Here is a 14,748-nt window from a genome sequence, read left to right as displayed (position 1 = left end):
CCAGCGGACGGTTTTATTTGCGGTTATCTGCCGGATAATCGTGTAAGGCGCCCGAGCGAATGGGGTTACAAGCAACTTCAATGTCACCTACAGCGAAAAATACATCTCCTAGACACCTCTGGCCATCATATATAGGAATGGCAATGCAGTGAGCATCGCAATTGACTGCAATGGAGTAACACAAGCGGCGTTTGAGCGGATGTTGAACGCGGCCTGGTGATAGCGGTCCAAACGTGCATTCGGATAGATTGCCACAACCCTGGGAATGAATATGTCCCTGGGGTTCTGGCACCCTTGAATTGCGTCGCACTTTTCGTCGCACCGGCAAACTCCGGCGTGCTATGCTTGGCTCTAGTGGCGCCACTACTAAATAAGGACTTAGCCATGGTCGGGACTCCACACTCCAGTCCCTCTCAACTATGTAATTAGTGTTGGTTTGTGGATGCCATAAGGTACAGATGAAGGCCTATTGTGATCTAGAACTTAGAGGCATAGGGAGAGCATAGTATTAAACATAGATCCTTGTACCTCAAAATTTTTGAGTGTTGTATGTCATAGCTTGAGAAGGATTTGAGTGTATGTGCACTCCATCTAACATGGGTATTCAATCATTCTAGTTTTCTGGGTCTCCATGCCATACTCAAGTCTGTGATGGACAATTTACAAATACATAGAATTCAGAAAATCCATATCATTTCATGGCTTATGATCATGAGCCCCAACAGACTGTAAGATAAAACTATGATGTGAGATGGGCGCCAGATGTCCAAGCAACAGACATGCACCATTAAAGAGTATTTCTACCATGTAACATAATGCAAGGGATATTGTTAGTAATATAGGGGACCCAAGTTTTCCCAGTTCTCTTTCAGTCAAGCTCCATCTAGGGCCAGGTAGAATGTCCTGTGCTGCTGTATCCTAAGTTGTCTAAGAGATACTGACCCCCTATCCAAGAATGCCCTTACGATGATTTGTCAACGCCCTGTAGCAGCCGCAACATCTTGACCTTAGTGCAAGTTCTCAAGGTCAATTTCTTGAACAAAGGAGGGGTAAGTTGCCGGCGCCAGACGGCGCTTCACAAGTTAATGAATGCGGACAAATCGTGCTGTCTTCGTCAAGTACGATGACTGCCATACATAAACCCCAGCTGCGATTCTGTAAGGGAGCTGGCGGCAGGGGAAGAAAGAACTAGATACAAAACGCATGCAAGCTGCACATCTACAATGTTGATAAACACCGCTTGCGGAAACCATCTCTTCCTCCAAATTTGAAGCAACGCGTAGATGAGAAGTTTCCATCGTGATCTATTAGCGGGGTATTCCAGCGACATGACACCCTGGTCCACATTCGGATGACGCGCACAAAGCCACCATAGGACCCAAAGGACGGGTGCCCAGCATCATAGCAAGGAGCCGTTCGGGACGCATCATACGTCGAATATCCGGAAACTGTCACAGTTTCGCGAAAGGATAGTCAATATACCCCCGAGGCGTTTTCGGGATATAGAACGTCTTTCGATCATACCGCGTCCACGGAATATCCTGCAGTATGCGCTGCGGGAGATCAGGCTTCACACAATCCCACATAAGTTCCCCACGTCACTCACGCACGCACATCCGCAAAACTCACATTAGCGATGAAATACCTCCCAAATGCAACGAGGTATCCGTACTTCTCAGCAGCCTCCAGCGCCGACTCCTTCGTATACCCTCCCGCGCTGACGATCGGCCGCGGCGCCCATATTTCGCGTACAAAGTCGTTCGAGTCGCCTTCGGGCATGTCTTTCACCGTCATAGGCCCGTCCGTGCGCGGCTCGATCATGTGCAGGTACGCCAGGCTCGGGTGGAGATCTCGAAGCCGTCGCAGGAAATAGCTGAATGTCGCCTTCGGATCTTTCTCTCGCATACCTACCGGGTATAAATACCATCGCCTGTAGCATACTGATATGGCACACACCTCCAAAGCGCCCCCACGGGCTGATCCGGAACCCCGTCTTTGCCTCGCCCACCGCGTCCGCAACCGCCTTTACCACCTCCAGTGAAAAGCGGCACCTGTTCTCCAGCGAACCGCCGTACTCGTCCTCGCGCTGATTGCATACGTCCTGCAGGAACTGATCGGGGAGGTACCCGCCTGCGCCGTGGATCTCGACGCCGTCAAAGCCCGCTTTGTGCACGGCATTGAAGGCCGCGGTCGCGTATAGCTGGACGTACTCTTTGATCTCGGAGATGGTAAGGGAACGTGGTGAAGCTGTCGCGCCCGGTTCGGGGATAGAGGAAGAGGAGACGTAGGAATCGTGGATGCCTTCTTTCGCAAGCACTTGAGGTTTGGCACGGCGGCCGAGGGCCCATAGTTGCAGGTAAATGTAGCAACCTCGCGCATGGACAGCATGGACAACCTACGGAGGTGATACGCTTAACTCCAGCCATCTCTTGCACACAGCGGTTGCTCACCTCTTTCCATGCAGCGATCTGTTCATCATTCCAGATGCCAGGAACGTTAGGCATACCTCCAGCTTTTGCAGCGATGAATGTCCCTTCAGTAATCAAGAGCGTACCGGGCATGCTGGCACGCTGGGCGTAATATTCCACCGCCAGCTTTCCATGGACGTGTGTATCATCGGCTCGGAATCGCGTCAAAGGTGCGAGGACGATGTGGTGCTTGAGCGTCAGATTCCCTACTTGGACGGGTTGGAACAGTTTCGGCGGCGTCCTTGTTGATCCACTAATCATCGCAGTGTCTGGATGGACAGGGGGCAATCAAAACTATATACCCCCGCTTCGTATCTGTGATTTTATACACGTTTTCATGTCAGAATCGGATTCGCTTCATCCCCATATCGCATAGCAATTTGGATATAGAATTGATATATAGAGACAAGGTTTGGTGATGGAAGACCATCTATCACTAGATTTTGTCATGCAGCAAGCAAGAAAGTCGGCATAGCATGTGCCCGAGTTGTACAATGTACGAAATGCTTCCGCTTCGGAAGTTGCCGATATGTCAGGATTTCCCGCAAAGTACTGTATGATTTCGATCTATTCGGCAGTCACACGTCACAGGGGTACCTGCCGAAGACGAAATCTGGCGTTTGTCACCGGTCACAGGGCCTCTGGGATCGTGAGACTTACCATATTTGGTATCAGAAGCTGGCCTGCGGCGCCACTTCGCACCATATATAGTAAAATGCCGAAATGACGAATCGGTCAGATGAGTCACACGTCACACCGCCTGCCGAATAGATCGAAATGGTACAGTATGTTACAGTCGTTTGCATATGAAACCGAAAATCGGGTTTCCGTGAGCATTGTTTGTTCGAGCCAAATATACCCATATGCAGTAATGCGAGATGGCTTCTTGTGACTGCGTGACTGTCAGATAGCATTCATCGACGTCTCGAACTTGAAGTATCGACTGGCTGGTACCATGGTTCACCTCACTCGACAACTACGTGAACGTATCATTGTCTGGCGCCATGAGCAAAACAAGACACTCCGAGTGATTTCTGAGCTTGCGGGATGCGGCATAAGCACAGTCTTCGAAGTTCTCCGACTCTACACGGGCACAGTCATCAACCCGAATGCTAGACCTCGAGGCCGGCCGCGCACTCTCGACATGCAGGATATGAACTTCGTGCGATCAGTTATTGAGGGAGAGCCTGCTATTTACCTTGATGAGCTACGAGATCAAGTCTACAACAGACTACACAGCACATGCAGTTTGTCAGCCTGAGGGCGGGCTGCAGTCTACAGAGTCACACAGTCACAAGAAGCCATCTCGCATTACTGCATATGGGTATATTTGGCTCGAACAAACAATGCTCACGGAAACCCGATTTTCGGTTTCATATGCAAACGACTGTACTACTAGGGATCCGCGGTCGCGCCGAGTTGCTCGCTTCGAAGAGCTAGGGCGTGGCTGCGGACTCCAAATATAATGCACAGCACATTGTGGTAGCACTACCTCCTGGAATTACATGACACTGTATCTACCCTTGAAGTCATCCCGAAGTTCAGCCAGATTTTTGCCACCCAGCTTCTTGACCCGATTGAAGTCCCCCTGATTGATGAGCAGTAGATCTAGCGAGTCTTTCACCCTTGATAGTGCTACAAAGGTGAGGCTGGAACAAAACTCCCTTGTCCCGAGACCAATTCTGGCTTTCGAGAGGGTTGTGCCCTGAGATTTGTGCACGGTAACAGCCCACGCAAGGCGCAAGGGTAATTTAGTACGGGACATTGCTTTCCCACCGTGCTCAAATGTTGATTTAATCGCAGTGACTGGGATGACTGGAACACCGTCAGGATAGCCCGGCCGTGGTTCTGTGTGCCATAGAGTCGGTCCATGGTACGACCGGCACGAGACCAAGACTGAATACGACCACAGAACTGTCCAGGGGTTACAGTATACAGATAATTCCTTCCGAAATCGAACATAATGTAAAGGAGAGCACCTACACCATACTCCAGGTAATTTTAAGTGGAAACATCTGAGCATGACTGTTACATTGGTCGACTCGGAGGATGTTGCAAAGCGGTTGGAAGGCTGTAGAATGGTAACATGCATGGATTTTCGTGCAGTTTTCAATACTAGCATATAAGATACATGTACATACAGCAATTTGAGAGTGTTTACGAGGCTCCTTTATGCAGTATTGGCAGAATAGCGGCAACTTTCTGCATACTTGAAGCCTTTGTGGGTCCCTCAGCCACAGTGCGAAGAATTTGTACATGTTTGTCGCGGACTTCAGCCCTAGAGAATGATTGCTCGCTTCGCTCGCAATTAGAATGTGTCGTGAACGAACTCTTTCGAGCATATACGTCTTTATGGGTGTTATAGGAGATCAGTATAAGTGAGTATATGATACAGAATAACAGGGTTCAAGAGATTTACTGGTTAATTCTGACCTTCGTTATCATCGTAACTCGTAAGTAGCGAATCATTACAAAGTATACCTGGAGTGATGATGCTCAGTAAGGCAGATTACACGGATAAGTATGACATACCGATACAAAAGAGACTCGTCTCCTGCCTCCACAAATCGAATCGCGTCCTTTTTCGTGATTCCTTCACGCTCGCAGTAGGCCTCTTTCGTCGATTTGCGTGCCTGTACTCCACACTTGCCACCACAGCGGCCACAATTCTACAAAGAAGCGGGTGGCAGCCAATCGGCAGCCGCGTCCGGACTCTGAGTGTGGCAGGCTCTGAGTGTGGGGTGTCCACAGCGCGGACTTCGGGTACGAGACGAAATCCGGGCTACACCCTAACACACTAGACTGACAGGGCAGTGGTGGGCGGGTCAAAAATGTTCTCTCCTCTCAGGTGGTGAAGATGAGGGGAGAGAGAAAGCGTGAAAAAGCGCGAAGGACTGACGCGGCGTGTTGAGCACTTACGGGAGAAGGCGGCGTTCACGTGGCGCCGCCTGCTCAGCACGCGAGGGCTCTCCGGCCACACCTAGCTTGGCTTAGCACAAGCTCAAGCCGCTCGTTCCTCGCGTCGAGCTTGTTTGACATTGGGCTCACTCTGCCACTAAACGTAGCCAGCGCCTAGTCGATCAGGTCCAGTAATCATGGCTTGATGAAGTGAATGAGACCCATAATACTGCAGAGCCACAGCATCGCCGAGTCGCAAGAGCTGAAGCACCCCATAGATCTATCCGCATGACTTCCCGTAGGACGTGCAGGGCGCCAGCCGGAGCCACCGCATATTTTTTCCATTGTCGCCGCGAAGGTAGACAACTTGAACAATGATACACAGATCAGACCCCTAGAGGATCTCCTCATTAATGTACATCATTCTTGGATTGTCGTTATAGCCTTCTCCATCATGCACGTGCTTTATAGCGACAAATTACAACAACCGGAGTGATCAGACAGCAGGGAGTGTGCGGATGGGGCGGCGAAGGCCACTTCAAATAGAGTACCGAAGGGAAGTCGTAGTTTGTTCGGCGCAAGGAAAGACGGGCTGAGATGGTCCTGTGTGTAGAGGCGTGCCGCGAGCCTGAGTCCCACAGAGTGATGCCGTTGGATCCACACGAAGACATCAGTAGCGCAACCAGCTGGCAGCTTCCATTGACGAGGAGGGTGAGCTCCCTTATCTGTCACTCCAAATCTCAGTCAAGATCCGCCAACGCTCCAGGCAGGTGTGTTGCTGCCACCAGTCAAGAGGTGACAAGACAAAGCGAGGCGCCGTGTAGGCATCGTGGGCAGCCCAAATCCGCCAACGCGCATGTATGTTGCCTAGAATTCGAAGACACAGCCCTAAGTGGGTCCCAGGCGTATGAGCTTCTGCATGACCATGAGGATGTGGAACAACCGAAAACCACCGCGTTTCGAAGTCTATAGTTCATTTGTAAGGACAGACACCTGTTGCAGAGATACCTTTCAAGCCTTGACGTGTGATGGATATGGAAGATTTCGATCATCGTATCGTAGGTCACAGGATGGGCGCCTATTAGTACGGGCACCTACGGGATACCGGGGTAAGAAGAACCGCAGCCCAAATGGCATGCTGGATATAATCGTCGTGCACGCTGTGCAAAGCAGTGAGAGCGTAATCACCGACAGGAAAGGGTAAGATTTTCCGGCGTCAGTCAAACAGGGTTTGCACGCGCTAGTACGCTGGGAGCAGACCCAAGGCCGGCTACGACTTTCAGCACAGTCCAAACTAGCCAGCATGTGCACCCACAAATGTCCTCCCTCTACGGGGTGCACCCAACAAGTATTTCTGTTCCATACATAAACCTACACTAGCGCCATCAGTCCAGGAGTCCATCTCCGCCACATGATCTTGCAGGCTAGTGGGCAGATGCAGATATGTCGGTCTGCCAAAAGACCGAGCGGGTTGCGCGGATAGTACAAGTACTTCGCTTCGGGGAGAGCATAACTCCTAACCTTGAGAAGAGGTGAGACGGGCTTGGCTGGCAGGAGACCTGGGTTTGGATCGAAGGTACCTTGGTGGCCAGAAACATTCCCTGACAGAGCGCTCCATGACAGCTCCACGATGCATATGTGAGAACAGTATGACACGAACATATTCCACGGACGTACCTACATGAGGAGCCTGCAGCCAGGAAGAGTAGTCGGTCATTTGATTTCGTAGAAAAGCACAATAGTAAGAGCACTGCATTTCCGTTCGATGCTACTCACTGAAGGAAGAAACCTGATTCTGAAGTGATTTCTCAAGATCTCCTAGTATCCGATGATTCATTACCAACTTGCTTCCGAGGTAACGCCCAAGCACGGTACCTCGGGTGTTGTTCGGTTTGCCTCTACTATATCCAGAACGATAGTAAGTACCCCTAGCAATGAATCAACCGTCTTAGTCGGAGATCTGCTTGTGATTTGTGCAGAGGAGTCGGTGGTCATCCGGTAATCGGTATTATGGAAGTAGGAAGTGGGGAAAGTGGATGTACCGGATGCTATAGTGTTTGCAGTGTCCGACAAAACAAGGCTACGTGTACTGGTGCAACATGTCGATATACGCCCGCTATGATGGAAATAGGCGTATATCGGCAAGCTAGCTTTATTGGAGTGATGATGAGGGTAGAGATACCAGCACCTGTAGATCACTGATGTCAGCTCCGAAGGCACACGTCAGATGTATGTTGAAACTTGATACGGATAGTTACTGAGCTCACGCCCTTTAAAGTACATATCATGGTTTATGCGTCGCGCATGCTTCGTTCCAGATAACATGGTATCCGGGCCTTGTTCTGCCTACTCGTGCATCATCCAGAGTTGTGGCTCTTGGGATGGATCACTGCCGCTAGTGAGAGGGGCTTCTCTAAGGTCGGTGTTATACCCTTACATTCATGCTACGGTGTAAGGAAGTCCACCGAGTGCACATATATCGACATTTCCGCCTGAGGGCCCGTATACCTAGGACTAGTTCGCCGGACCACAGTTTGGCCGGGTCTCACCATGAACGAATCGGTCTTGCACCGCGACCGACTTCCATAAATATTCATCCGCGACAAAGGATTCTGCGGACGTACCAATACCTTCTAACTATTCTCCTTCTTTGTGCCAAATTTTGTCGTTTCCTTAGGAAACACCGACGCTATCAACACGACTCACCTATCATGGTAGGACAGTCACAGAATCCTCCTCAGAGCGATGCCTCTACTGCAGATGCCTCTATACTCCGTGGCAGCCACGGCAATGCAAGATCCAGAGTATGAGATAGATGTTTACAGTCAAACGCCTCTTCTCAGGGAATGAGTGATGCGATCGGAACCTTATTCTGTCTGGTCCTCCCCACTCGCTGACAGGTCCTACGCACTTGCACTGCGTCGATTGTCATATGCTGCGGCTTGGTCTTGACGATGTTCTCCCTCCGTCGCCCGAGTGGGGCGGCCGGGAGCAGTACGCGTATTCGTCCTCGATGTCGGACTCAGTACCTAAGTCTCGTACTAATCCTCGGGTGGTCAGACAGCAATGGAACTGGGACACTAGTTTCGATTCAGACTGACCTCTCCTAAGCATCGAGCAGTATGTACTTAGTGTATCATGGAGTTTATTAGAGATTCATGAATGAGAAGACAATCTGAGCTAGAAGCGCGGGAGGAAGCAAGCGCTATTCAGTGTATACATATTCAGCGTCCAGTTCCATTCACCGGTGAACCGTATTCACCGCCAGTCCGAGTCAAACCATTCTTCGCGGGATCGCTATTCGCATCGCAGTGGATGTCTTAGAATGGCAGCTTGTGGATTCGAGCTATGCGCCTTGAAGCTCTGCAGTCAACATCGCGATTCAGATGGTGGGAACAGCCGCGCATTGGTCGATCGCAATTGACAGTCGTCGGCCGTCGGGGTGGCTGTGGAATCTCACAATTACGGCGGCGGTGTGTCGTAAGAGACGGCACCGCCGTAAGACAAGACAAAATAACACGGCTCAAGTCTAGGCTTGCAATGAACATTGAACCCTTGACGATGATGGATTACCGTCACTGCTCGCTGAATCGGTCATCTCTGCAATAGAAAGACGAGAGCAACAAGGGACACATGATGGAGACGGCTGGAGAGTTTACTTTTAGGTGACAACAAACGGACGCCCAAATGCGGGAGCTTGGGAGATGAAGAAGCCTGGGGATGACCTTGTTTCTCCAACTCGAAGCTTCGGGCCCGCGTGAGCGCTACATTCATGATATCCACGATGCAGGATGATGAAAGATTACTTTGTACTGGAACTAGCTGGTGGCTGACGGCACCCTGCGCGCAGCGGATGGCAGCCCCAAGATAGAATGGCGCGACACCCGCCGCGGCGGGTAACTCTAACGGAAGCAGGCTAGATCACGATCGCAGAAGCGCTACGTAAATAATGTCTGGTGGGCCACCCAATCCGGGCTGAGGCACAAGCTGTTCGGGCAATTGCAGTGCGCCGAGGAGGGCGCGGGCTGTCCGCTATTTGTCTTGGAGGCCGCAGTGCCCATGCAATTGTCCAGCGCTCTCTTTGTGTTCAACGCTGCGTGGGGAGGGCATGCTCGTTGCCGCGGGTGCCCGAGGCGACCTATAAAGATGGGCAGTTGGGACGATGGTCTGGCGGCTGCGCCCACTGACGAGTTTTCACGACGCCACGTATAACGCCAACGCCCATCAACGAAAGTTCAGGCAGAAGAACGCCCCCTAAAAGGCAAGTATAATCCCGCACGGCGTCATTGATGAATCGGGGGCATCGGAGATAGTCTAGTCGTTTGTGCCGGAAAAGGAAGTCTCGGGAGCTTCTGGGGACCAGATGTGCCCTGGAAGACGCTGGCTCTGACATGCATCTCTTATAAATTTATGGCCGGTCTGCGCTGACGATCTGCAGTCGCGTCCGCCCCCGTCCCAGACTGTTGTCCTTTCCTTTGCCCACTGTCAGCCGCAGCAACTCCGTCTAATTTATTATCTCCCTCCAGCCTCCCAGCCTCCCAGACTCCAGCCCGCCGTCCGCCATGCTCCGGTCCTCCAGGTCCCGCAGTGCCCCGCGCCAGAACACGCTGTCCACCATCCCCGAAGAGCTCCTCGAACGTATCCTTGCCCTCTGCATCGACACCCCGGAGCCGGCCTCCTCGTCCTACGTGTCCGGCCCCTCCGGAGCCCACCGCACCGCCCCCCTCCTCGTTTGCAAACGCTTCCTGCGCATCGCGACCCCCCTTATTTACCACACGCTCACGCTCCGCTCCCCGCGCCAGACCCACCGCCTCTGCCACACCCTCACCGCGAACCCCTTGCTCGGCAGCTTCGCGCGCAAACTCGTCGTGCAGAGCGCCGACGTTCACGATGTTTCCTACCACATCCTCGCCCTATGCAGGGGCATTGAAGAGTTGGACATATCCTTAGTCGATGGTGGCGTCGGGAACGCTGAGGCTGATGAAGCACATATCCGGCGCTTCAGCAAGGCGCTCGCGCGCCTCGATAGGATCAGATCGCTGACGCTCAGGAAGCCTGCCAGCACCTATCTCACGCACGACAGACCGAGGCTGCTGCTGGAAGCCTTAGCTGATGCCGTCAAGTTCTGGAGAAACCTCGTGAGTACATGTCTCGCACTCCATGCACGCCGGATCTGAGAACCGTTACTTTCGCTGCGGCATTTGTGCGTCTTCCCACTCGATTCTAGGAAGTTCTCACATTCGCGTTCCGCCTCTCGTCGACGCCCAGCACGGACTTGCTTGTCTCGTCTCTCTCTCGCGCTCCGAGACTGCACACCGTGCGCGCGGTGATGCCCACGGTGTACGTTTCGATCATATTAATCTCTGCGATCTCGATCACTCATACCATAACACAGGCTCAACGCATGCTTCATCACCCTCTCCACGAACCCTGCCCTGCGAAACATCGAGCTGATCACAGACGAAACGCCCTCCGGCGTCATCTTCGGCACGGGCAACGGGCTTTTTCTGAAGGAAGCGCGCAAGCATGAGCGACTCTGGACGTGCATCCGGCGCGGGACGTGCGTGCGCTCCCTTTCACAGAATCATACCTTCATCTCACCTTCACTTACAGACCCACCGTGCGCGCGAGGGCGAATACGTACTCGACCTCGCCGTCCCCGCCCGCGTCCTCGTCCTCCGGGCAGCAGATCAAGCCAACGCAGAGCATGGGTTCGCTCGCGCCGTCGAGCTACAACTACAGCCACAACCGCAGCGCGTACGGGCATCCTCCCGCCGCCCCGAGCTCGGGAAAAGGGCGGTGCCCGCCGCCGCCGCCGCCCGAGTCGGCGTCGGCGCAGTATGCTGCGGCCTACTACTACACCTCGTCTGGCGGGCACCAGGGGTACTACCAAGCCTACCCGGCGTCTTCGAGTTCGTCGGGGTACGCTAGGGAGGCGGGGTACCGTGCGTCGTCGAGCACGGTGAGCGCCGGCGGGCGGAGGGGCACGCGGTGAGACCATGGAAGAACGGCGGACCAACACTCGACTCGGGACAGCCGCTGGGTTCGGATTGTCTTGGTGTACATATCTGGGCGTGCTGCTCGTCCCCAACTGACGGGCGGTCGCCCAACCGCGTACATACATATCCCCCGGTAACTCGATACCCTTTGGCTTGTCTTGGGATCTTGGGTTGCTTGGATGGGAGGCATAACCGCATAGTCGTTCGCTCGCCCTTTTGTTTCTACTTGATTGCTCGTTCATCCTGTCATGAGCACGGTCTTGGATTTTCGTATGTTCTTGTAATGATTTATTCTTGTCTTTCTTGTATATGTTCTTGTAATTACGGCCACTTCCTCCCCTGCGTAACAATTGGAATGAATACTACCATTCCAGGCTCAACGGACTGTGTACCATACGATAGTAATTGATGTACAGTAATCATGTAATGATAACGTGTGGTGAAGCTTCTTGTGTGGGTCCAAGGCGGAAGAGAGGAGTTTTCGAATTCGGGGTATGCGATGTGTACGAGAGATGACGCTGACAGGGCATGACGGACATCAGAAGGGCCGGGATCGGTTACCCACCCTGAGCGGCCCTGGGTCCTCCGAGCGCAATGGGAATGTGCGAACATTCTCGTACAGCATTCTGATGGTCTCATATACACGAGGGACGATGGGGAAGAGGACGTACCCTTGTGAGCGGATTGTACAAAGGGACGGCCAGATTGGAGAGTGAGCGATACACACGAGCCCGAGCTTCTGACTTCTCGCGCTTTGGTTTGGGTGCGTGATATGGCAATGGGAAGCGGGCTTAGTATTAAAGGAACGCTCGAGGCAGGGGTTCTATCATAACTTCAAGTCCCGGACTGATGCGTTCTGCGTAGCGGTCATCTGGAAATGAAATGGCGAATTCGCAGGATGCGTGCTGCGTGCATAATACGTGCATAATCGGACTCTACGCCGATGTACTGATACCAACTATGTTCCAGAGAGAGCTGGTATTTTAGCACCGAGGCGTCTCACGCGAACGCGTGACTCCAGGCCGTCCTCGAGTTCCAGACGAGAGGTTATGCTAGACGCAAGGTCGAAAGGGAATGCGACGTATATTCTCAATTACGGGGTATTCGTAGAATGCTCGGCCTTGGGCACGATACCGGCACCCTTGATGGGAAATACATGATTCAGCCGATGAAACAAAGCTTCAGTTAAAAATGAGGTAGAGGAAGAGCCCGCTGAGGAACATGTCCTGAAGTTTTTGTCCGTATCTGACGTGAACACTGAAGCTATGCAAGCCGGCTGCTCTACATGCCCGCGATAGAGAGGATACGACGTTGAACTTTGACATCTGGAAGGGAAGCAGGCGTTTCAACTTAGACGTGGAGTCCATAGGAACCAACTAGGGACGGAGAAGTCGAGATACAAAGTTAGCTTCAAGTTTGAGCCAGTGCCGAAGAGTTCGGGTTGCAAAGGGGTCCCTAACCGGCGGGCCGAGCGTGCGTAGCATAGACCTGCATTCTGCGAGGAGATGGGAATGAGGGTGACTGGATGCACACTGCCAGTGAGAGGCTACAGCTGGAGGTTATTATAACAACGACCGACCAACGGTGAGGACGCCACCGTGGCAATTTATCTTTTGCCTTCCGAATTCCGCAACTTCGAGTTGTAGCCCGTCTTCTTCTGACGCACGCACACTCATTCTAGACAAGCTGGTCATCGGGGAGGGTGGTTGGAATTGGTCCACATCAATCATGCTATCTGGTAGCGCGACGTTTGAGACTCCAGTCTATATTCCGGTGAGTGGGTTATACAGTGTAGGAAGCACTCATCGGTAGTGCATAAGGCACTTGCCCTTGGTGTAAAAAGCACTCATCCCCCGTGTACAAGGCACTTGTCTGTGGTGTAGTCCGCAGTGTAAAAGGCACTTGCCCACGGTGTAGAAAGCACTTCTCCGTGGCATGTAACATCCTCGTCCTTAGTGTACAAGGACTTTGACCATTGTATAGAAAACACCTGTTCGTGGTGTGCAGTGTTCGCGTCCATGATGCACAAAGCACTGGTTTGTATTGTATAATGCACTTGTCCATGGTGTAGAAAGCACTTGTCCATGGTGTAGAAAGCACTTGTTCATGGTGTACATGGTACTTGTTGGAGGTGCACTCATCCGTGGTGTGTCAGACACTCTGCCATGGTGTGTAAGGCACTTGTCAGTAGTGCATTGTTACAGGCATTGCCACTCATTGGTAGTGGAAGATGCACAGAGACGCACCCCAAGGGGCATCGCCTGGAGAATTCCATGAACACGACTACCTCGACTGCCTCTGATCGACAGTCATGGGGTCCCGCTTGCATAATCACTTCTCATTGGTCAGGAGGTGCTCTTGCGGCAACCTTGGATTAGATAAACCAGGCTGTTTTCAATGATGAAGAGTTATGGAGGCAGCAGCACGCACAGTGCACCCAACACAACTCACCTGTATTGGTTGGATGCTGTAGCTACTGGTAAAGCTCATATGAACAACCCTTGTCATTAGGCAGCAGAGCTGCAGGGTTTATATACACAGTGGCCCATAGGCTGACTAAGCTATGTGGAATATCTATAATCCTACTGAGCTCCACCTATGATGTCACTGACCCACATGAGCTCCATGCCATTGTACAATAATGAGATATACCAGAATATTCCAGAGGGTTCTGGTATGTTCTGGTACATTGTACAGTGACTCACAAAAGTATGGAACCACCCTGGTTGGATGGGCTCCAATAGTTATATTTATTATTTGGGGACCTTGCAGATGTGTATAGGACTACTACTGTACTCTATATGGTCCAATCTACCTATGTGCAACATAGTTTTGAAGTGCGCTGATATGCCCCACTAGGTTCTGTTTGCGGAAGCAGCTCTGCCTTCACCTCTACTGTCCGTATAGCAGGTCCCTACCCCTCACTATCCATCACTCTTTATCCCCATTACAAGCTATCACCCTTCATTACTGGGTTCATATGGTCCATTCATTACTTGACTCATCCATCATTTGTTGGCCATGGACCATAGTTGCCAGTTCCTCATGCCTTTACCAAGTGTCGGACCACACTCCCTATACTCAACAGACTCAATATCTAGCCTTTTGGACCGCTCCATCAAACATAGGAGTTTACCCACTCCCCATACTACCCACCAGCCACACAACTACTCCTCCATTCGCTTCTGAAGAAGTCAGAGCCTGGTCTATGGTCTATTAGTTGACTCTAGAAGTCTCTACTTGGTCTCTAGTCCCTCTCCCTGTTCCTCCTGAGGAGGTATGAGTAAAGTTGCCGAAGTTCGGTTCACGACCCTCTGAACTGAGGTCGACCTCTGAACCGACCCTCCTGACCCAAACCTACATCGACCCGACCCTTAGGTTCA

At 52.1% G+C, this 14,748-nt stretch overlaps 5 protein-coding genes across 5 annotated transcripts; 2 read left to right on the top strand and 3 right to left on the bottom strand.

Moving 5' to 3' along the window:
• Positions 1 to 1,086: 1,086 nt before the first annotated feature.
• Positions 1,087 to 1,715, bottom strand: GLOTRDRAFT_112480 (uncharacterized protein). The gene is made up of 2 exons (XM_007872062.1): positions 1,607 to 1,715; positions 1,087 to 1,553 (listed from the first exon to the last, which is right to left on the bottom strand). The coding sequence occupies exon 2, from the start codon at positions 1,328 to 1,330 to the stop codon at positions 1,115 to 1,117; it is 216 nt and encodes a 71-aa protein (XP_007870253.1). The 5' UTR covers positions 1,331 to 1,553; positions 1,607 to 1,715; the 3' UTR covers positions 1,087 to 1,114.
• On the bottom strand, positions 1,452 to 2,747 carry GLOTRDRAFT_81410 (FMN-linked oxidoreductase; the record flags this gene model as incomplete). Its single annotated transcript, XM_007872061.1, has 4 exons — positions 2,451 to 2,747; positions 1,957 to 2,395; positions 1,630 to 1,907; positions 1,452 to 1,568 (listed from the first exon to the last, which is right to left on the bottom strand). The coding sequence occupies exons 1-4, from the start codon at positions 2,727 to 2,729 to the stop codon at positions 1,452 to 1,454; spliced, it is 1,113 nt and encodes a 370-aa protein (XP_007870252.1). The 5' UTR covers positions 2,730 to 2,747.
• Positions 2,748 to 3,423: 676 nt separating this feature from the next.
• On the top strand, positions 3,424 to 3,729 carry GLOTRDRAFT_49320 (uncharacterized protein; the record flags this gene model as incomplete). Its single annotated transcript, XM_007871999.1, has 1 exon — positions 3,424 to 3,729. The coding sequence occupies one exon, from the start codon at positions 3,424 to 3,426 to the stop codon at positions 3,727 to 3,729; it is 306 nt and encodes a 101-aa protein (XP_007870190.1).
• A 309-nt stretch (positions 3,730 to 4,038) lies between these two features.
• Positions 4,039 to 4,362, bottom strand: GLOTRDRAFT_4877 (uncharacterized protein; the record flags this gene model as incomplete). Its single annotated transcript, XM_007871939.1, has 1 exon — positions 4,039 to 4,362. A coding segment is annotated over one exon (324 nt), but the record flags the coding sequence as incomplete, so codon positions are not given.
• A 5,150-nt stretch (positions 4,363 to 9,512) lies between these two features.
• On the top strand, positions 9,513 to 11,694 carry GLOTRDRAFT_141077 (uncharacterized protein; the record flags this gene model as incomplete). The annotated part of the gene is made up of 5 exons (XM_007872060.1): positions 9,513 to 9,572; positions 9,893 to 10,504; positions 10,594 to 10,706; positions 10,762 to 10,926; positions 10,980 to 11,694. The coding sequence occupies 5 exons, from the start codon at positions 9,513 to 9,515 to the stop codon at positions 11,359 to 11,361; spliced, it is 1,332 nt and encodes a 443-aa protein (XP_007870251.1). The 3' UTR covers positions 11,362 to 11,694.
• Between the last annotated feature and the right edge of the window lie 3,054 nt (positions 11,695 to 14,748).

This window comes from Gloeophyllum trabeum (assembly GCF_000344685.1).
Source record: "Gloeophyllum trabeum ATCC 11539 unplaced genomic scaffold GLOTRscaffold_00016, whole genome shotgun sequence".
NCBI classification, from domain to species: Eukaryota; Fungi; Basidiomycota; class Agaricomycetes; order Gloeophyllales; family Gloeophyllaceae; genus Gloeophyllum; species Gloeophyllum trabeum.
The sequence above is the reverse complement of the archived record's forward strand: the minus strand, read 5'-3'. Positions and strand labels throughout refer to the sequence as shown.